General features: G+C 47.8%; 2 protein-coding genes across 2 annotated transcripts in view; one reads left to right on the top strand and one right to left on the bottom strand.

Moving 5' to 3' along the window:
• The window catches only part of bop1 (BOP1 ribosomal biogenesis factor), a 57,012-nt gene that overhangs the window by 20,282 nt on the left and 15,091 nt on the right, over nt 1–21,639 (top strand). The window lies entirely within an intron of this gene.
• scxa (scleraxis bHLH transcription factor a) lies at nt 4,167–15,786 on the bottom strand. Its single transcript, XM_007901227.2, has 2 exons — nt 15,213–15,786; nt 4,167–4,680 (listed from the first exon to the last, which is right to left on the bottom strand). Exons 1-2 carry the CDS (start codon nt 15,702–15,704, stop codon nt 4,642–4,644), a joined length of 531 nt encoding a protein of 176 aa, XP_007899418.1. The 5' UTR covers nt 15,705–15,786; the 3' UTR covers nt 4,167–4,641.

Below are 21,639 nucleotides of genomic sequence, written 5' to 3' on the forward strand. Positions count from 1 at the left end.
TATCTGGAGGATTGTCAACCAGGACGCCCTGAGAAGCCATTATCGGTCCTTAATGTCTGCCTGGATAGGTAGAGACTGGATAGCTTTAATGTCTCTGACAATGCAGCTCTTCACCCCCTGCCCCCATACAGCGCTGGAGTGTCTGTCTGTACTGTGAACTCAAAATCCCGACGTGGGGCTTGAATCTACAAGCTGCTGACCTGGAGGCAAGAGCAGACTGACTGAGCCAGACTGACATTGTTCTAGCAGATGTGTTTGTAAGCGGGTAGCATCCCAGTCACTGCAGCTGATCAGCTCATCTTAAACCCTAACACCTGGAGCACAGAGACTGCAACGGTAGCTCCATTAAAAAAAATCCTTGTGGGACGAGGAAAACTGTGTATTCCCAGGCTGACTGTTTACTCTGCTGTGTAAGTGAAGTCTGGTAGCTCCACGCATGGAGGTCTGGAACAAGCACGGCTGCTAATTCTAGTTAATTCGCACTTTATGGGAGACGCTAATTGCACATTGGGACTTCGGGCTGATGTTAACTCCAGCAGTAAACCAATGCACAATCTATGTGTACCTGTAACGTAGTGGTTAGAGCACTCGCCACGCACGCAAGCAAGAGGCCCTGGGTTTGATTCCTGGGCATCTAGAAGACGTGAAAAGCGCTATATCAAATGCAAGGATTATTATTATTATGGCGAAATGTTGGGCAAGTAGATTTTTAAAATGTAAAGGCATTAAGGGATATGGGGATAAGGCTGGTAAATGGAAATAGGTTAGTGGATCAGCCATGATCTTATTAAATGGTGGGGTGGGCTCGAGGGGCTGAATGGCCTACTCCTGCTCCTATTATGTTCTTATGTTTCCTTACTCCACACGCCTGTTTAGCTAGCCGTAAGTTCGTCGATCAGCTGGTTGCTTTCCGGGGGAAATAACTCCCTTCAAAAAAAAATAATGATGATTTGGTCACTCAATCTGCGACTGTTTGTGGGACACTGCTGTGTGCAGTTGACTGCCACATTTCGCCCACAAAATATACAGTCAATTCTCTTTACAGTGTGTTCTGTGAAGCGCTTTGGGACGTCCTCCCGATATGAAAAGCGCTATGTCAAATGCAAGGATTATTATTATATACAGTCAATTCACTTTACAGTATATCCTGTGAAGCGCTTTGAGACATGTCAAAGACGCTATATCAGACACAAGGATTATAAATTTACCTAATACTCTCTGGGAATTAGGTCACCCGCTTTGACCAACCCAAATCAAATGAGTGGCTGAGCTTCGTTGGTGTGAAATGTTTGAAGCTGTTGAGGAGCGATGGATATGCAGCTCATTGTCTCCGTCTATCTGACCACTGCCTTTCCTCGCACAGAACATTGTGTGCTTGCTACCATTGGCAGTGTGGAGGTGTGAATAGTTTCAGTGCACGCTACTATGTAAGGCTGCCTGCTATGGCTCGTATTAGTCATAGGCATGAGCACACTCAAGCCAAAGGGTTTCCAATGATTGGCACCAAAGGAAGAGAATGCAATGCAAATTTTATAACATTTTACCACATTCCAGGCATTTGAGGCAGCCATTTTGCACAATGCAAGTTCCCACAAACAACCAATTTAATAGGACTGTGGTCGACCAGGACACTGGGATAAATCCCTTCTCTTTTTCAATAGTGTTGCAAGATTTTTAATGTCCTCAACTTTTGACATTTGTAGGAGCCCTGTAGTGTATTGGTTAGTGTGCATGCCTCGCAAGCGAGAAGACCTGGGTTTGAATCCCGGGCAGGGCGAGTTTCCCTACTCCACACGTCTCTGTATATCTATAGCAGTAAGTAGAACCCGATTGTTCATTGATGGACTGATCGTTTTCTGGGGTAATAATCCCTAAAAAAAGTCACTCAATCCACGACCGTTTGTGGTACAACTGACTGCAGTGTTTCGCCCACAAAACATACATTCAATTCACTTTACAGTATATATTCTGTGAAGCCCTTTGAGACGTCTCTTCAGACGTGAATAGGCGCGATATCAAATGCAAGAATTGTTGTTAACATCCTTTCCGAAAGGCGGTGTCTGTAACAGTGCTGCACTCTGACAGTACTGCCTGGGACTATGAGCTCAAACTCTTGAGCGTTGGGTCTCAATCTAGGTCAGCACTGTGGCTGTGTACTTGCTGCACTTGGAAAGATTTCTGTATAAAACGTTTTGAGTGTTGCAATAGAGTGAGCCATAGAGTACGAAAGCAACGAAGATGTGCTAAACCTTTGTAAATTTGTAAATGGTTAGGCCTCAGCTGGAGTATTGTGTCCAATTCTGACCCACCCCCCCCCCCCCACCCACCCACCCCACACACACTTTAGGACGGAGGTCAGGGCATTGGAGAGGGGGCAAAGTAGATTTACCAGAATGGTACCAGGGATTAGGGATTTCAGTTAGTTGGTAGACTAGAGAAGCTGAGATTGCGCTCAGAGAAGGTTAAGGGGAGATTTAGTAGAGGTGTTTAAAATTACGAGGCGTCTTGAATAAGGAGAAACTGTTTCCACTGGCAGATGGGTCGGGTAACCAGACGACACAGATTTAAGATAATTGGCAAAAGATCCAGCGGGGACATTTCTTACGCAACGTGTTATGATCTGGAATGCTGGAAGGCTGGTGGAAGCAGATTCAATAACAACTATTCAAATTGGATATGTACTTGAAAAGGAAAAATTTGCCAAGCTATGAAGGAAAGAGTAGGGGAGTGAGGCTAGTTCGTAGCTCTTTTAAAGAGCCGGTACAGGCACGATGGGCCGAATGGCCTCTTTCTGTGCTGTAAAATTCTCTGATTCTCTTGCTCCCCCTCCCCCCCCCCCCCGCCCCGCCGCCGCTCTGTCCGCTCTGCACTCCCATCGTAAGCCATGAAAATCCACCTTGCGTTCTTAGACATTAACAAGTCTGTGGGGGTGGGGGAGAGCATCACTTTGTCCAATGGGGGTCACAGGTTAAGTGTTAAAGGATCGGAGTACACAAGACGGCTGGAGCGTGTAAACTGCAGACGTAATTGTCATGAATTGTGTTTTACAGACTTTTAGTTGGTGGAGTGGGGGGGGGGGGGGAGAATATCAAGAGTCTTAAAGAGATCCCTCATCTCTTCCTCCCCCCCTCTCCTGCCCCCACCCCCCCACCCCACCCCCCCTTCCCCGGCTGGGGTGCACAGGCCAGGCCAGCTCAGGTTGCTGTTGTGCAGTTCAAGACTAATTTGCTCCAGATCCGTGACCAGGATCCAGACGTGAGCTCTTTACTGCACAGGGATGGAATGCACTGCTCCCTGCTCCCGCGGTAGCCAGCCCGGCAGGTAGTGAGGAGGCTCACCAGTCAGCCTCGGACGTGCCTGCACCGCAACAGACCCTGCGTGCCGTGCCGTCACTCTGAGGAGCTGAGAGTGTAATGTATCCGCAGCCTGGCTCGGGTTTCAGTCTCGTGCTTTGTTAGACTTGCCGGTGAGCTGACAGCTCTGCTGCGATGCTCCTTTTCCACAGTCAGTAGCGCGATGTAACAATACTCCCAGAGAAAGCAACGGGATTTGGGGGGGGGGTGGGGGGGGGGGAGAAGTGAGAATCACTGTACAGAAGCAGGCCTTTGACCCCGTCGTGTCTGCTGGTGCTGCTCCCCTAATCCCATTCCCCGCTCTATCCCCATCGTGTCTGTGCTGGTGCTCGCTTCCCCCACTGGAGCTCTCTACTCTTAATCCCATTTCCTGCTCTCTCCCCACTGTTTCTGGGCTGGTGTTCGCTGTCAGCTCACCAGCAAGTCCAACAAAGCACAAGACTGCAGCTCTAATTGGATTTGCTCTGTGGAATGTTTTGGTGTTGAGTATTTTTTTTATATAGTGTTGAGGTTCAGGGAGTTCTGGCTTCTTTATCTCTGAATGTCAAATAAAGCCAGCTACGTCAGCGTCAGCAATCTGCGCTCCACATCTCACCGTGGACCCGTGCTGTGTGAGTCTGACAGTGCTGGTCAGCGCCGCAGGTGTGGCCGACAAGTCTAATGGAGACATTTTCAGCCGCACGGGTCAGTGCTGAGGAAGCCCATCCTATATAATTAGCACATCACAGGTCCCATTTCTCATTTCTTCTTCCCCTCCCCCCAATTCCCCAAACTGGGTTGGGGGCTGCCACAGCGAATAACACACAGACTGTGACTCAGAACGGGTGTTTATTTTATGTACAAAATTGCTTCTTATATTACACATTTCTTACATGACAGCAGCCCACGTGTGGGTAAAGTTTTGTGTTTAATTTTTAAAGCCACTGGGTGCAGTTTTGTCATTTTGTTTCCCTCCTCCATCCCGACTGGTTTCCTTTTAACTAATCCGGCTCACGGGTAAGGCTGTCAGTCTTTGGGGGGGAGAGAGAAAGGTGGTCAGGTGGGGGGGGGAGGGGGTTCTTCATGTTTTTCCCCTTGTATTTAAATCCGAGACTGTCAGATGCAGTGAAATGTTGAGACACTGGGCTTGCTCGTGTGAGTTTTTTTTAAGAAGCATTTGGTTAGCGCCCTCCTCTCCCAGTTTTCCACATCCTTCAAAGGGAAGCTGAGTTCCTCCCTGCTCTGTGGCTCTCAGACTTGCAGTGAGCTCGCAAACTCCACAGGCCAGGTCTCTCCTCCCTCCTCCCGGTTAGTTTCGAATCGTGCTTTTCCTGTCGCGGTCTTTGTTCTGGGGAGAGAAAGGAGACTTACTGTGAGGATTCACTCACACAAACCCTGTAAACCTCGGTGTGGCTGATTGCATTGTTATAACAACAGGTAATCCTTCCATTTGATGTAGCACCTTAACACGTCGAAAGGACTGCTCAAAGCACTTCAAAGGATTTACTAAGAAGTGTAGTGACTGTGTTTTGTAGCAATTTGTGGCAGCCAATTTGTGCACAGCATATAGTTCCACAAACAACAGTGAATGGTTATTGTATCTGGGGGATTGTCAGCCAGCAAACCAGGGAAGGGAGAGAAACTCCCTTCTTTCCAATACTGCTGTGGGATCTATAACGTCCACCTGAACAGGCATAGACGAGACTTTGATTTAATGTCTCACCTGAAGGATGGCACCTCTTACCGTGCAGCATTCCCCCAGCACTGCACTGGACTGTCGTCCTAGACTGTGAGTCTTGAGTGTTATCAACTCTGCTCCCTGGTATCCCATTCTCTTTCTCTCTGCTCCCTCATTTCTCACTCTCACTCTCTCTCTCTAGAGTATCTCTGCTCCCTTCTCTGTTTTTCTCCTCCCAGTAACTTTTTTTTTCACTCTCTCGCACCGGGAAACCTGCTCACATCTGGTCAATGATAGTTTTTATCGATGTAGGATAGTGTCTCATGTCACATCATTTGTGACCATATAACACTGCAACATCTATAGCATCAAAATGTCTCTTTGACCGCCTCTCCTCCTTCATCCACTTTGGTGGAACCCACTCTCCTGCTTCGAGTCCTGTTTGGCCCACCACCATCACTACGTCTCTGCTGGCTCCATCCGCTCCACCAACAGCAGCCCCCTCTTTGGCCGTCTTCAGATCATATCCGAAGACCTTCCTCTTCATTCGTGCCTACGGTCACCTCACCTCTCTCCCTGGTCAGTGTCAAGCTTCGCCACTGTTAAGTGCTCCGAGACGCTACCCTTCTTGAAAAGTGCAAGGAACCAGAGATGAGTGAAGAACTCCCTTCCTCATTCCCTTCGCCTCGCCCCTTCTCTTCCTACTTTCATGTCTCTGCTGAAGACCTTTCTTTTCGACCACGCCTTTGGTCACCTTCCACCCCCTCCCCCGGCTCGGCCCCGGGATCCATTACTGTGAAGCGCTCTGAGACGCCGTCCGGCGTGGAGGGCGCTATATAAATCCAAGTTGTTGTTGTACATAAATGCAAGTTACTGTTGTCTCACAGCATTTCACAGGGAATTACTGTCAGGGGCAGTCACTGTTTTATCTGTAGGTAAATTCAGCAGTTGGGACTTCGATTTAACATCTAATCTGAAGGATAGCATCTCTGACAGTGCAGAGCTCCGCACCAGTACTGTGGCAGTCTCATGTGAATTTAAGGTCCCCATGGGCCTCGAACCCACAGCCTTGTGACCCAGAGTTGAGCACAAGTGGCTAAACTAGGTTTAGATGTAAATTGTGCCTGAGGTGCTATCCTTCAGACGAGGGCTTAAACCCATCTAGCTGTGAAGGCGGATGTTAAAGATTCCAGGGAACACTGCACCTAAGCATCTGAAGAGGAAAAAAATAAAGCTTTATTTTTTTCCTCTTCAGATGCTTATCCGATTCCCTTTTAAATGTTAAGGCTTCTGCAGCCACTTGTGGAAAAGTATTCCACATTCTAATAACACTGCTTGAATCACTTTCCTCTAACCCTTCCGGTGAGGATCCTGAGCTCACGGCTTCTTGTTGCGGTTCAGATGGATTGGTGGCAGGAACCGAGGCGCCGGTTTACACCGCAGACAGATTCCGTGGTACCTTTGTGTTTTTTTTTCCTCCCCCCCTTTGTTCCATCTCTTCAGCACCTGCTCTGGAAAACAGCATGAGGGAGAGAGAGCTTTGACAGCTCAGGAAGCAGAGCCCCAGCCGGGAAAGGCTCCTGTCGCACCTCTTCAGCAGCCAGACATGTGCGATGCGTTAGGTTGATTTGTGGCCCAGAACAGGGAGAGAGAGCTGGAAGCATTTCACTCGAGCTGAGAGTGGGGGCTTGCAGTATTGGGTTTAGTTTAGAGCACACAATCTTAGGAAGGAGTATCACGGCTTGAAGGGTCTCCAACAATCACTCACTAGATTAATACCTAGGAAGAAGGGATTTATTTTAGATATGTTGAAAGGCTGGGGTGTAATCCTTGGAGCTATGGAAGTTAAAAGTGCTGATCTGAGTGAGATGTGTACAATGACGAACTGATGCTTCATTCTCTACTCTCTCTCCCCCCCTCCTTTTTGTCTCTTCTTTCTCTCGTCTCCCCCTCATCTTTCTCCTAAGTTTTGGGTCTTGCACCTAGCTCTAATTTTAAGATGCGTGCCCCTTCCTTAACAGAGGGAATCCATTATCCAGCTTGTCAGTTCCCTTCGTTATTGTACACAACTCACTCAGATCAGCATTTTTAACTTCCATAGCTCCAAGCAATATACCCAGCCTTTCAGCATATCTAAGATAAATCCCTTCTTCCTAGGTATTAATCTAGTGAGTGATTGTTGGAGACCCTTCAAGGTCATGATATTGCTTCCTAAGATCGTGTGCTCTAAACTGAACCCAATACTGCAAAGGAGGTCTGTATAACTGGAGCTACACTCTCTGGCTTTTATATTTCTCACCGTGTGTTTCAACCCAGCATCCCCATTAATCTTACTAGTTGTTTCCAGGATCCAGTGGCTGTGTGGAGCAGGTTGTCTCAGTCCAGCCTGCAATAACACAGCACTATATAACTGGTGACATGGCCCCACTAGGGACTTAGGATCCTAGAATACTCCGGCATAGAAAAAGGCCATTCAGCCCATTAACTCCAGAGCTGTTTTTCTTCCCCAAGAGACATCCTGCTCCTTCCCCTACACCCTTTCAGCCATCTATTCCCTTTAAAATAGGACTCTGCCTCATCTCTGGTTCTTGGCAGAAAGTTCTGCATCCCCACGGCCCTGCGTGTAAAGACAATTTTGCGAAACCTACCCTTGAATTTTTTGTGTGATTATCTTAACCATGTGGTCTGGTTTGTCTCAATACATTTGTTCAATGTTCCTGCAGGCTAGAATACTTATCGTCATTATGGTGGTGCTATGACATTTTGAAAAGAAAATGAACAGTAATTGCATTTGATACAGACCTATGTTGTTGAAACTTTTAAGAGGAATTGCTGTGAAATGTAGTGACTATTTGTAGGCAAACGTGACAGCCAATTTGCAGACAGCAAGAGGCCCAAAACAGCCATGAAGTAAATGAGCGATTTATCTGGGGGATTGTTGACCAGGACTCCAGGAAAGAGAAATTCTCTTTCCTTATTCAAATAGTGCCGCGGGATCTTTAAGGCCCTTCTCAGGAGATAGTTGGAATATCAAGAGTGTAAGTCTGGGACTGAGTAGAATTCAGTCTGGGATTGACGCAGTGTATAAGTTTGATGGGGACTGGCAGTCACAGCAAAGCCAGGAAGCTATACAACACTTGAAACCAGTGGCCCGTTCGTTGCTGACAACTTTAGTTTCACTTTTTTTGATGAATCAGTTTCCGTTTTGCGCTTGCACTCTTGTCTCAGTCTGAGCACAGAAACCCGGCCAGTGCAGCTACGCAGCAAAACATACATCGCATTTTCCATGTACGTAGAAAAGACCATCGCACCTTATTTGACCATCACAAATTCCAAAGTATAAGCACACACCGCTCTCTCTCTCTCTCTCTCTCTCCCACACCTCAATCCTTTTCCCCACCAAATATCACGCCTCATTTACTCTTGAATTTACTGACACAATCTGCCTCCCTCGACCGTTTGTTCCACACACTCCCTGCGTAAAGTCATTCAGTCTGAACTGAACTGGCCGTTCAGCTTCCCTCTCCTGATCTCGTGTGCGGGCCTCCTCGCCAAGGTTACCTGCCCTTCTCCCTCTGGCTTTTATTCCCTTTTATTCCAGATAAAATGCCAGTGAACTTGTTCTTATTTTCAAACAAGAAAGATCTCAAACTCCTCGTAGCCTCAGCTTCGAAAGACATTCTCTCAAAATTCAAGAGCGTGCACAAATTTTGAAAATCATTCAATCTTGATTTGGAAGCTAGTTCTTTTTAAGAACCATTTTACACACAGCTGTGCCCTACACAAACGCACACAACCGTGAGGTGAATGAATGATAATTCTGGAGGATTGTTGACCAGGACACCCGGAGAAACACCCTTGTTTTCCTGACAGTGTCGCAGGATTTTTAACGTTCACCCTACCAGCCATATAAATAGCCAGTTTGTGGAGGTGAAGGAAAAGGGAATAGAAGAGGTATGGCAGAGGGAATTAGGAGTGGTGAGGGTTTGTGCGGAGACTGAACACTGGCCAGATGGGCTGTCTGTACTATACCGTTCAATGTAATTAACAGTTAACAATTAATCTATGTGATATTGTGCTTTGGCTAAATCTCAAAAGCGCTTCACAGGATTTAGTGTAAAGCATAGCGACTGTGTCAGACACGCACAGCAACGTCCCACAAACAGCCATCAAAATGGATAACTGACTTTATCAACAAACAAAAAAACTGGAAAATCAAGACCAAAACCAAATTTAACAAAATGTTCCTGGATTCTGCACAACCTTACATTTTAAGGTTGCGACTACAATGGAATTTCAGACTTCCAATTCTCTACTTGAATAGTGAGCTATTAAATGCGTTACTCATCTCCCTGTTCAGGTGGACATTAAAGATCCCATGACACTATTGGGAAAAGGGTGTCCTGTCCAATATCTTAGCCGACAACCCCCCAGATAAAATTGGTCACTCACTTCTTGAATGTTTGTGGGACAGTGCTGTGCAAAAATTGGCTGCAGTGTTTGTCCACTTAATACAATCATACCGCTTTACAGAATATCCTGTGAAGCGCTTTGAGACTTCTCAATGACATAATGCAAGGATTACTAGTCGTGTAAGAGAAGGGACTTTCTCCTGGCTCACAACCCTGAGCTTCATCGCTGATTCACACGAAGGTCATGCGTGAGACCTTGTGTGTAAAATGGCTTCTACGATTTGCCTGCATAGTCACTACACGTAACAGCGATTCCCTGTGAAGCACTAAATGTTAGAGCCACCATATGAAATGCGCGGATTTTAATTGCCAGGAGGTGTTTGTGGCTTGTGCTGGGAATATCCGGGTGTCTTATACAGTGACCCTTTCATACAGTGACCCTTGCATTATTATTCCAAAGAACTAAGAGTGTCGGGGTTTTATAGATTTAAGTAACGGCGGTGAATCTGAGGCATTGTTGCAACACAGCAAATAGAAACGGGCGGAAGGTGCTTTTAATGAGCATACTGCCATGTCCCTTCTTAATCACTTGTAGGCTTCCAATCAGCCTGGCTTAGTTTTTGTCACTTTTGCTTCTGGGTCAGGACATTGTAGATTCGGGCTCCACTTTGGGGGCTTTGATTGATGCTCCAATGTAGTGGGGGTGTGAGTGGTGCACAGCTCGGTGCTGTCTTTTGGGTGAGACGTTAAACCGAAGTCCTGTCTGTGCTTGTTCGGGTGGGTGTTAAAAATCCTGTGACACTACTGGGGAAGAGATGGGAGTTCATAACGGTGTTCTGCCAGCAACGTGCCGGTTAAATTGCTCACTCACCTCATGGTTATTTGTGGGATCTCGCTGCGTGAAAAACCTGCACTGTATCTGCTTACCCCCCAGCCCCCCCCCCCCCCCACAAAAAAAAATACGACAGCAATTGCTCATGAAACGCCTGAGACGTTTTCACATGATAAGGCGCTATGAAAACGATCGTTCTTTCTGTTCAAACTGCGGTAGCTATTTGCTGAAACTCCAGCCGGGTTATTGTATTAAAAAGGCAGCCTGGTTTAAATAAGCCAGCAGCGCGGATTCTTTCACTCGAGCCAGCTCTGGCTCTGGAGCTGTTTATGTGCAAGCTTTGTTCTCTCTGCCTGTCTGCCTGCCTCTGCTGCTGTGTCTGCGTTTCACAAAACTGATTAATAAAGGAACAGGTGTGAACCGAGAGCTCGTGCGTTTACTATTCTTTTCTCTCCGAGACGGGACTTTTGAGCTCACAGTCCGGGCTGACGCGGGAGTACGGGGGAGGGAGCGCTGGAGTATCGGAGGCCCCATCCTCAGATGAGACGTGAAAGGTCCCGTCATATTTGTTCAGACAGGCATTAAAGATCCCGCCACGCTATGCATCGGTTAGAAAATGCGGCAGCCATTTTGCACACACCACCATCCCATCCCGTCCCTCGTGTGAATAATTAATTCATGTGGTGGCCAGGACACCAGGAGAAACTCCCTTCACTCTTCTGATCGAGGGGCTGCGTTAGGTTGAAAGCCCCTACACTGGGATCCGCTCGCTCCTTGCTCGTCCCCAGCAAGTTCAGTGGGACCCTATATAACTCTGCCGCAGAATGTGTGTGTGCAGTGTGGCCCTAAACGTGCCAGATATATGAAGGCAGCCCAGTGTAAATAAGCAAGCAGTGTAGATCGAAGTGCTCTGTTGCTCTGAGAGAAATGTGAACGCCTGAGCATCATGCCGTGCCTCTCAGGGGAGTGTGGCTGGCCGGCGCGGGAACACTCTGCTTGTCATTGTAACGGACATCGGAGCCTTGTTCCCCCCTCCTCTGGCTCACTCGCTCACCCTTCACAACCTGCACGATACAATGCCTTTCGCCTTGAGTAAAAACGTCTCAAAGCGCTTCACAAAAACAAATGAATTAGAAACTAAGCGAATGATGACGATAAGAATTCGAGACGTCTCAAAGCTCGTCACGTAATTCACGTAAAGTGAATTGATTGTATATTTTGTGGGAGAAACGCGGCAGCTAATTGCACACAGCGGCGTCCCACAAACAGTCGTGGGTTGAGTAATCAAATTATTATTATTATTATTTGTTTTTGAAGAGATTGTCATCCCCAGAATGTTATGGGGATAAAGTCGGCAGCAACATCCTATGTACAACAATGAGATGAGCAACCCATTATATGGGTTTTGGGAAAGGCCAGGTAAATAGGACTGAAAGGATTTGCTCTCAAATCAGACAGCACAGACACAAATGGGCCAAATCGCCTTCCTCTAACCGACAAATGTCTATGGTTCTATTAGACATGTTGGGATATGAAGGGTGTGAATTTGAATAGACAGTATATAAATCAGGATAACAGGAGGAAGATGCCACGTTTTGAAATAGGATTCACCTGAATCATAACGCAGGCAAGATCTCAATTAACAATCAAATGAAAAACTGGGATAATCTGCAGCTACGTAATCAACTTGTATTCAATATGGAATCCCATGTCTGTTTAGATTGGCTTGGACTTGAAGTGAAAATTTACTCTTGGAATGGAATTGGAGCAGAGAGCCCCAGCGCAGATACGGTGGGGAAAGAGCAGGGTATGGGATTAAAATAGAGAGCGCCAATGGGGAGCAAACACCAGCCCAGATAAAAGGTGAATGGTTTGCCCCTGTCTCGAGCTTCCATCGATAAGTTTAGTAATAATAAAATCCTTGCATTTTGTCTCGCGCCTTATTACGTCATTGAGACGTCTCAAAGTGCTTCACAGAATATACTGTAAACTTAATTGACTGCATTTTGTGGGCGAAACGCGGTAGCCAATCACACACAACAGTGTCCCACTGGATTGAGTGACCAAATTGTTATTTTTTTTATATAGTTTTGAGGGATTATTAACCCCTGGAATGCAGTCCGCCAATTGTCTTAAGTAAGATGAATCTTGGTGGTCTTTGAAGTGTGCCTTGGCCACGGAATGAGCGGGAAGTTTATAACAACAATTTACATTTACGTGCTGAGATTAATGGCAACTATACACTTAAGTACTACAGTGAAGCTCCTGCTTTGTTCCATGCAGCATAAAGTTACCTACACTATTGAGATTACATAGTAATAATTCTTGCATTTGTTACGGCAATTTGATATCACCTCAAAGTGCTTCACAGTTTTTCTTGTAATGTGTAGTGACTGCATATTTATAGCCAGAAGTGGCCGCCAATTTGCACATGAATTCAAATGATCTGGAAGCGAATGTCATATCTGGGCAATTGCTGGCCAGGAAACTGGGAGAAATTCCCTTCTCTTTTTGGATAATTCCATGGGATATTTCACATCCACCTGAACAGGCAGACGGGACCTCGGTTTAACGTCTCATCCGTACAACTGCACCTCTCACAATGCAGCGTTGCACTGGAGTGTCAGCCCTGACTCTTTAAATTGGACTGAGCCGAGTTTTCATTCTGTAGCACAAGATACTGAAGCTAACTGTGGCGCTAACCGTAACACGAGCGTGACTGAGAGCAGCTAACTGTCATATGGACTGTGATGGAAGCTGGGACCTTGCTGGTTCAGTTGGGTGATTTTACACTGGACCCCTGTGCCATGGAATGTGAAAGCCTGGCATTGCCGGTTGAATGAATTATTGGAAAGATTCTTGTTTAAACGTTAGTCGCGCCATGAGTGTAGCTAGCGGTCAGTAATTTCTCGCTGCAGGTTGATCTGACTTATGGTTTATTCCTTTGAAATATAATCAGGTCATTGGAACAGGAGGAGGCTATTCAGGTGAACAGCAAGCCTGTTCCGCCAGTTTATCATTTCAGATCTTTAATCCCACTTTCTCTGCTTTAAACCTTCCCCACTCCGCTTAATACCCCCTGCTTTGTATGTATCTGACCATCTCCCTTTTAAACATCCAATTGATTCTGTTGCGGTCTGTGTCAGTCTGGCTCAGTTGGTAGCACTCTCGCCTTGTGGGTTCAAGCCCCACGTCAGGACTTTGAGTTCAATCTCGGCTGATCCTCCAGTGTATTATTGGAGGTCTTTCAATGAGGTGTCCAGGTGGACTTTAAAGCTCTTGTCGGCACTGTTTGAAAACAGAAGGGAGTTTCTCTCTCCCAGTTTCCTGGCCGACAGACTCCCAGATAAAATCAGTCATTCACTCCATGGCTGATTGTAAGACATTGCTGCCACTTCAGTCACTGCACTTCAGATGACTTCAAAAAAATCGTGTGAAGCACTTTTGTTACGTGCTTCTGCTATACCAAATGCAACTATTTTTATCTTAAATTTTAAATGGTGTTGACTGAGCTGGTGAGGTCTGTTGGAGCCTCTGGTTTGCGCGTGTGTGCACGTGTGGGTGTATTTGTGTGTGTGCGTGAGATACCGGAACCAGAGAAGCGATGGGGACTGACTTTTCTCAATTCACTGCAATAGCAGCACTGTAGAGCTGCTCTCACTGTACTCATTCCATCAAATGTTCTTTCATGTGAGCTCCAGCCCAATGTTAGGACTTTGAGCACACAGTTCAAGCTGATGCTCTATTGTTAGCCCAGTGCCGTCCTTTGGATGAGATGTTAAAATGAGTTCCTGTCCGTTCAGGTGGATGTTAAAGATCCTGTGACGCTATTGGGAAAGAGAAGGGAGTTTCTCTCTCCCGGTTTCCTGGCTGTCGACTCTCCAGATTAATCAATTGTTTCACTGACTTGTGTTTTCCTATAGTCACGCAATCATTACACATGATGGCAGTTTGCTGGGAAGCACTTTAAAATATATTTTCGCCCACAAAGTATACAGTCGATTCACTTTACAATATATTCTGCGAAGCGCTTTGAGACGTCTCGAAGACTTGAAAAGGCGCTGAATCAAATGCAAGGATTATTATTATTATGTTCCAGGCAAGATAGAAATACTTATTATTTAGGGATGATTACCCTGAGAAAAGTGATCTGCCAATCGACTAATAACTGGGTCCCGACTAATAACTGGGTCCCGACTTACTGCTAGTTAAACAGAGGCGTGTGGAGTAAGGAAAGTTGCTCAACGTTTCGCACTGCCCGGGAATCGAACCAAGGTCCTCTCGCTTGCGAGGCGAGTGCTCTAACCACTAAACTACAGGACTCCACAGAATGCATAAAATTATTACACAATGGGATTTTCACATGGGGTTTTCCTGGCTTCCTGGTGCTGGTTTGTGTCTGAGCGAGTCCCCCCGCTTTCTGCTCAGCAGAGACACTGATTGGGAATTCTCAGCCCCGGATCATAAACGTCATTCGTACACCCCGTCACAATAAGATTCCTTGCATCCGATTCAATGCCTGTAACATCACCCGGAACTCTTCACAGGCGATTGTTGTGACTGTTATTTGCGTGCAACTAAATTTACACACAGTAATGAGGTGAATGAGTGATTAAGCTGGAGGGTTGTCTGCCGGGGTAAACTGTGTGTGTGTGTGTGTGTGTGTGTGTTTATGAGGGAGAGAGAGAGGGTGTGTGTGGTATAATGGTACCAGACTGACTATTCCCTCACATTTACCCGGCGAAACTCTCTTTCCTTTTCCCAGTAACAGTCTATCTGAACAGGCACAAACGAGACCTCGGTTTCACGTCTTATCTGTGGGACGAACCTCTGACAATGCAGCACACCCTCCTGCACCGCACCGCACTGGAGTGGATGGCGGACAGCGTAGGGGGAATGGTGGACAGTGGGGGCGAGAGGCTGAGCGCTTGCGCACGTGTTACAGACTGTGTACTCACCAGCCTCCTCTGGTTGCTCAGACAGAATGTGCAGATCTGCCTGGGCTGATTGCTGTCGGGCTCGGAGCTCCTGGTGTTGGGGTAGTAGGTGGAGGCGCTGGTGTGACAGGGCTGTCCGTCCCCGGCCTCCCCGAGCAGCAGCACGTTGCCCAGGTGGGAGATGTAGCTGGAGGCCAGCCGCAGGGTCTCGATTTTGGAGAGTTTGCGGTCTGCCGGCTCGGTGGGTATCAGAGTCCTGAGGGCGGTGAAGGCCGTGTTGACGCTGTTGGTGCGGTCACGCTCCCTGGCGTTGGCCGCTTGCCTCTGCCGCACCACCCCACCCACCCGCACCTTCCTCTTCCTCTTGCCCTCACCCTCGCCGTACGCGCTCAGGCCGAAGGAGCGCTCGGAGCCAGAGCTCTCGCTGTCGTTCTCCTCATCGCCTTCAGACAGCATGCTGATCTCCGGGTACAGGCAACGGCCAGCTACCGGTCTCAGCAGCGCAAAAGACATGTGTGCATCAGGGACAGGCAATTCACACACACTTCCTTCCTTCCTTCCTTCCTTCCTTCCTCTTCTTTCTCCCCTTCCTTCCTTCCCTCCTTCCTCCCCTTCTCTTCCTTCCTTAATACCCAGAAGACTCAGTCGGTTCAATGATGCGTAACCAGGTTACTCTCAGCCTCTCTCTCTCTCTCTCTCTCTCTCGCTCTCTCTCCTTAGCCCCAACTTTCCCTCTCTTCAATTTCTCTTTTCACTCTTTTTCTTCCTACCTTTTTAGCCTTCCTCGCTCTCGTCTTTTTTTCTGTACCTCTTTTTCTCTTTATTTTTTCTCTCGTGCACTCTCACCGGTTTTCTCTCACTCGCTCACTGTCTGTCTGCTTATCTCTCTTGCTGCGCGCGTGTGTGTTTTTCTTTTTACCTAGCTGTCTATCTCACACCTTCGCTCACATTGTCTGTCTCTCTCTCTCACACACGCACACACTCTATCTCTCTCTCGCTCTCACACTGTGTGTCTCTCTCACTGTCTCTCTCTCTCTCTCTGTCACCAAATGGTTCAGATGTTTGCTGAAATCAGGTTTTTATACAGAGTGGGCGGGGGAAACAGTTTGAGGGCGTCACCGTCAGGCTGACAGATCTGTGTGTGAAACGAGGCTTTAACCCTTTTCTGCCCTCAGCCTGGGGGAGCATGTCCAATCCATTAGCTGTAGCTGTGAGGACGGGTATGCGGCGCTATTGAACATCCCACTTCTTCCTTCATTCTTTCAGTCCCATTCCCAGTGGGTTCGATTCCCGGCAGGGTGAAACCTTGGGCAAGTTTCTTTCATTTTCCAAGTTTCCAAATAATTTGGTCACTCAATTCACGACGGTTTGTGGGACGCTGCTGTGCGCAATTAGTTGCTGCGTTTCGTCCATAAATTTACAGTCAATTCACTTTACAGTATATTCTGTGAAGCGCTTTGAGATGTCTAGAAGACGTGAAAAGCGCTATACCAAATGCAAGGATTATTTATCTCTTGGAAAAAACTCCCCTCTACATACACACACACACACACAGACTGATGTTGAATTGCTGTTAAAGTTTGCGTTGGTTACAAGCACGGTTTTCATAACTTGGTTGAGGATTTTGGGGACTTTAATATGGCTGCTCTTCTGTGCCATGAGCCTGGGGGGGCAGGGTGGAGGGGTGGGTGGGCATACTCACCCGTACTAAACTCTGTAGCCCCATCACGCCAGTTTTAGCCAGGCTCCACTGGCTCCCTATCACTGAACAGATCGATTTCAAAATCCACACACTCATCTTCAAATCCCTTCATACCCTGGCACCTCCCTACCTCTCCGACCTGCTTACTCCCCGACCCACTACCTCCGTTCAACTGGCTCCGGCCTCCTGCTCGTCCCTCGTGCCTTCCGTTCCACTATTGGTGGCCGCACTTTTGAGCTACTAAGCCCCGAAACTCTGGAACACTCTCCCCCAATCTCGCCCCCTTGCCCCCTCCTTCCCCATCTTCAGGTCGCGTCTGATGACCTTCCCCTTCAACCTCCCTCCTCCCAGCGGCTCAGTGTCAGGCTCTGAGACCGTACCCTGTGTGAGGGGCACTATAGAAATGGAAGGTTTTGTAGTTGTTGTGTCGTTTGACTTTAAACCGACAGTAATAGGGTCTGGCACTAGAGAGACTCATTTGCATGGAAAGGAAATTTGTCACTAGCCCAGCTCCACAGAATGTGGGGAAATGGCCCAGTGCGTCATCCCGTAAAACAGCACTAGGAAAGTGTTTCCCCAGCACAGCCAGAGACAGCCAGTAAACGCTTACAAGACCTCTGTATCACTCACACCTCGAGTTTAACAACAACTTTCCCTGCTTCCGTTAATCCTCCTCTGCACATGCTCCCATTTAAATGTGTACCTCACCGTGTTTCCCCCCCCCCCCCCCCTTCCAATCATTGATTTTGCTCCACCAGCCACTTCTGAGCAAGCCATGCCGTATTCTGATAACCCTGTGGAGCAAATACTTCCAGATTTCTTTCCCGCGTCTGGTTACGCTGCTCAGAGAAGTGGGGCAGTGAGGTGGGGGGGGGGGGGGGGTTGAAGGCTCCACCAGTTGAGTATTGAGGAGATTTCCACATCTGCTGAAACGATCTGAATGATTGAAGCAATAAGTGGCCAATGTGAGTCCTTGGAGACCTCTGACAGGACATCGATTGTCTGTCAGTTTCGATATTAAACCACGCCTACCGGCGCCTTTCTTCAGCGCCGTGCTCTGTGAGCGAGTCTGTTGAAGTCCGTTCTCCTGCCGGCTATCTCCTGAGGCTCTTATTTCCTGACTTTAAAGAATATGCCCTGGGGATGTGCCCGATCCTAACATGCACCTGTTTCCCTCCCCCTGCCCCCTCCCGTTCACCATAACACTGCCCGTCAGAAGCATTCCCAAAGGATTTGTCAGTGTCAGCTTCTGAAAGGAACAGGCTGTGCGGAATGGTGCTCTGTCCCACCCAGAAGGAGATGGTGACGGGGAAGAATTCCTGCCCGGGAGGAGAGCCATGTGAGGGGAATTATCTATTAATAATCGGAATCAGCATAATAATAATAGTAATAGTAATAATGATCATAATAATCACAATAGCAATACTCATGTTAATAATAATCCTTGCAGTTGATATAGCGCCTGAACACGTCTTCGAGGCATCTCAAAGCGCTTCACGGAATATATTGTGAAGTGACTGGGTGTTTTGTGGGCGACCCATCCTGTTGGGAATATTGTAATCTTGACCTGTGTTGTCGATACACGACTAAGGCAGAAGCAAACCCTCCCCCCCTCACCCCACCACCCCCTACTCTCAACATTCACTCTTTTTACTGCCCAATACAGAGGAAGCAATTTATCATTTCCTCACCTGCGCTTTATCTGCATTCCCGTAGCGTGGTGGGTAGCGCGCTCGCCTCGCAAGCGTGAGGACTCGGGTTTGATTCCTGGGGGCGCGTAGGGGGGAAACCTTAGGCAAGTTTCCTTACTCCACACACCTCTGTTTACCTAGCAGTAAGTAGGAACCCGGTTGTTAGTCGATTGGCGGATAGCTTTCCGGGGTAATAATCCCTCCCAACGAAAAATAAATTGATCACTCAATCCACGACCGTTTGTGGGACGCTGCTGTGCGCAATTGGCTGCCGTGTTTTGCCCACAAAATATACAGCCAATTCACCTTACATTATATTCTGTGAAATGCTTTGAGCGATGTTTCAGCGGTGTGATAAGGTGCTATATCAAATGCAAGGATTATTCTTATTAACTCTTCTCCAAAATCTTTATAGTGAGGTCATAAAGCTGGAAATGACTTCGTTCACTGAGTTATACTTGCGCGCTCACCGAGTTTCACAACAATCTCTCTTTCCCTCTCACTCACAAACCCTTTCACTGTTGAGCTCTCATTCTCAAACTGCGATTCTCTGTGTCTGTCTCTCTCTTCCTCTCTCTCTCTCTCTCTCTCCCTCTCTCCATGTCTTAGTCTTTGCACATCTGGTGAACGTAGGCTGGGAACGATTAGGAAAACACTGTCGGCAAATAAATTGAGCAGAAAATCGACTTGGGAGCATGTGGAACAGGTTGTCAGGGCTCCCCCTGCACTGTGCCAGTTCTGCTGACCGATCACCGGGGGACTAGAGCCCACAGGTGGTGGGGGGGTTGGTGGGGAATGGAGGCTGATGATCCTGTTTCAAACTCATCAAAGCTTCTAACGATAATAATCCTTGCATTTGATATAGCGCCTTATCAAGGCTTTGAGGCGTCTCAAAGCGCTTCACGGGATATACTGCAAACAACAACAAGTTACACTTGTATCGCGCCTTTCACGTCAGGAGGACGTCCCAAAGCACTGGTAGTGAATTGACTGCATATTTTGTAGGCGAAACTTCTAATAGCATTGAAAAGGAGACTGGACAAATATCTGACAACACAAACAACAATTTGTGCGTGTGTGTTGGGACAGAGAGCTGTACTCTCCTGATGGTACGAATGGCCTCCAAATCATTCCATTCTGAGTTTTCCCCGTAACCTGCTTTGAACCCACTATTTCAAGATTTCATGAAAGGGTCACAATTGGGAAATGAGTGAGGGAGATAGATAGAGAGATAAGGGTGAGGGAGGGATAGAGGGAGGAAGAGAGGGGGAAAGAAAGAGGGAGGGAGATAGAGTTTCCTTACTCCACACATCTCTGTTTACCTTGCAGTAGTAGGAACCCACTTGTTAGTCGATTGGCGGGTTGCTTTCAGGAGGTAATAATTCCTTAAAATAATAATGCGGTCACTGAATCCACGACTGTTTGTGGGACACCGCAGTGCGCACTTGGCTGCCGCATTTTGCCCACAAACACACAGTCACTACACTTTACAGTGTATCCTGTGAAGGGCTTTCAGATGTCTCAAAGACGTGATAAGGCGCTATATCAAATGCAAGGATTATTATTATGTTAGCTCACTGGCTGGGTTCAGAGCTCATCCGCCCTGACTACCTACCTCACAGTGAGAGGAGAGCGGTAGTATTTTCTGTAGAGAAAATAGCTCTCACGTTCCTCTCACGGGTTTAGATCCAGGAGACATTTTCTCTCTATTCTGTGCTCGCTCGGCGGTGGTGGGGTGTGCTCTCGGAGGTGCGCATAGCACCTTAACAATCAGATTCCCGCCCCCCCCCCCCCCCCCCCCCCAGTATAACACTGCAGTGTTTTCCTATTCTGTGAGCTTATAAACCTTCAACGTAAGGCTTGGAGCCACAACCTTATGACTTGGAGGCGAGAGTGCGAGTGGCTGAGCCAAGCTGTCAGACTGCTGGATTGTCAGCCTGGACTGTGAGCTGTTAAACCTTAGGAATGGGGAGACGGGCGTCTCTGACTGCTTCAGGAATGTATTGGTGACCGCAAGGCTTCTGATTCGCACGCTGTTGTATTCTGACCGGACAGCGGGGATCAGCGGTGGCTGAGTGATGTGGTGTAAAGGCAGGTTACTGTGTCCTGGCACCTCAGGTCTGTCCACATGCTGGATGGTGTCAGGATCTCTAGCAATGAGAGAGGGAGAGAGAGAGAGAGAGAGAGAAGGGGAGGGAAGGAGAGGGAAGGAGAGAGACTGCCTGCCTCTGCCTCCTGTTGTGTGATGTAACCTGACTGGCGGTGAAGGTGCTCCCGAGGCGATGCTGCTCATTTGAGTGCTTGGCTGGGAAACGTCCAACTTATTTCACATGCTCCTGGCTCCTACCTCCAGCATTAAGTAAATCCTTGTGTGTGAGGCGGCCTGGGGAACGCCTGCATGTGTCTCTCTCACTCTCCGTCTCTCTTTCGCTATGTGTGACTCTATCTCTCCCTCCCACTCATACTGTGTATATGTCTGTCTGTAAATCTCCCCCTCTCTTGTGTGTGTTTAAACGTGTCTGTCTGTCGCAGTCTCTCTCTCTATCTCACATACTCTTTCTCTCTCTCTCTCACACACACGCTCTGATATACACTCTCTCGTTCCCTCCCTTTCCCTCTCGGAGAGGAGGAATGTGAGGTACATTTCACGGCGCATTTGGTGGATTGCGATGGCTGATAATGTTTCTCAGAAGCCTGAGCCACCGTACAGGAAATTTCACATTAGTGCGGAGGCGATCACTTACACTCAGCCAGGCCTGTCAGACCCGACACACTTTCACACATACAATATCTGCTTCCCCCCCCACAGGCCTAGGGTGGCAGCTCCACGGAGCATTCAGCGTCTCAACCTGTGATGTGAGGTGCAGTAATGCTAGCGAGTGAGGCTCACGCCCTGTTACCCCGAACTTGCGGCCAGCTCTCCCTGGTGAGGGAGTGCTGAAGCCCGGTGTGTCCCTCCCGGGTCCTCCCAAGCTCTTCACACCAACTCGCACTTATACAGAGCTCGTCTCACAGGATGAATAATAATAATAAAAAAATAAAATCCTTGCATCTG

Source organism: Callorhinchus milii, unplaced genomic scaffold (assembly GCF_018977255.1).
Source record: "Callorhinchus milii isolate IMCB2004 unplaced genomic scaffold, IMCB_Cmil_1.0 Scaffold70, whole genome shotgun sequence".
Lineage (NCBI taxonomy): Eukaryota > Metazoa > Chordata > Chondrichthyes > Chimaeriformes > Callorhinchidae > Callorhinchus > Callorhinchus milii.

Coding starts and splice junctions, on each gene's coding strand:
- scxa (XM_007901227.2), bottom strand. CDS start 15,704: ATGTCTTTTGCGCTGCTGAGACCGGTAGCTGGCCGTTGCCTGTACCCG. Junction 4,681..15,212: donor TGAGCAACCAGAGGAGGCTG/GTGAGTACACAG, acceptor TTCTCTCCCCAG/AACAAAGACCGCGACAGGAA.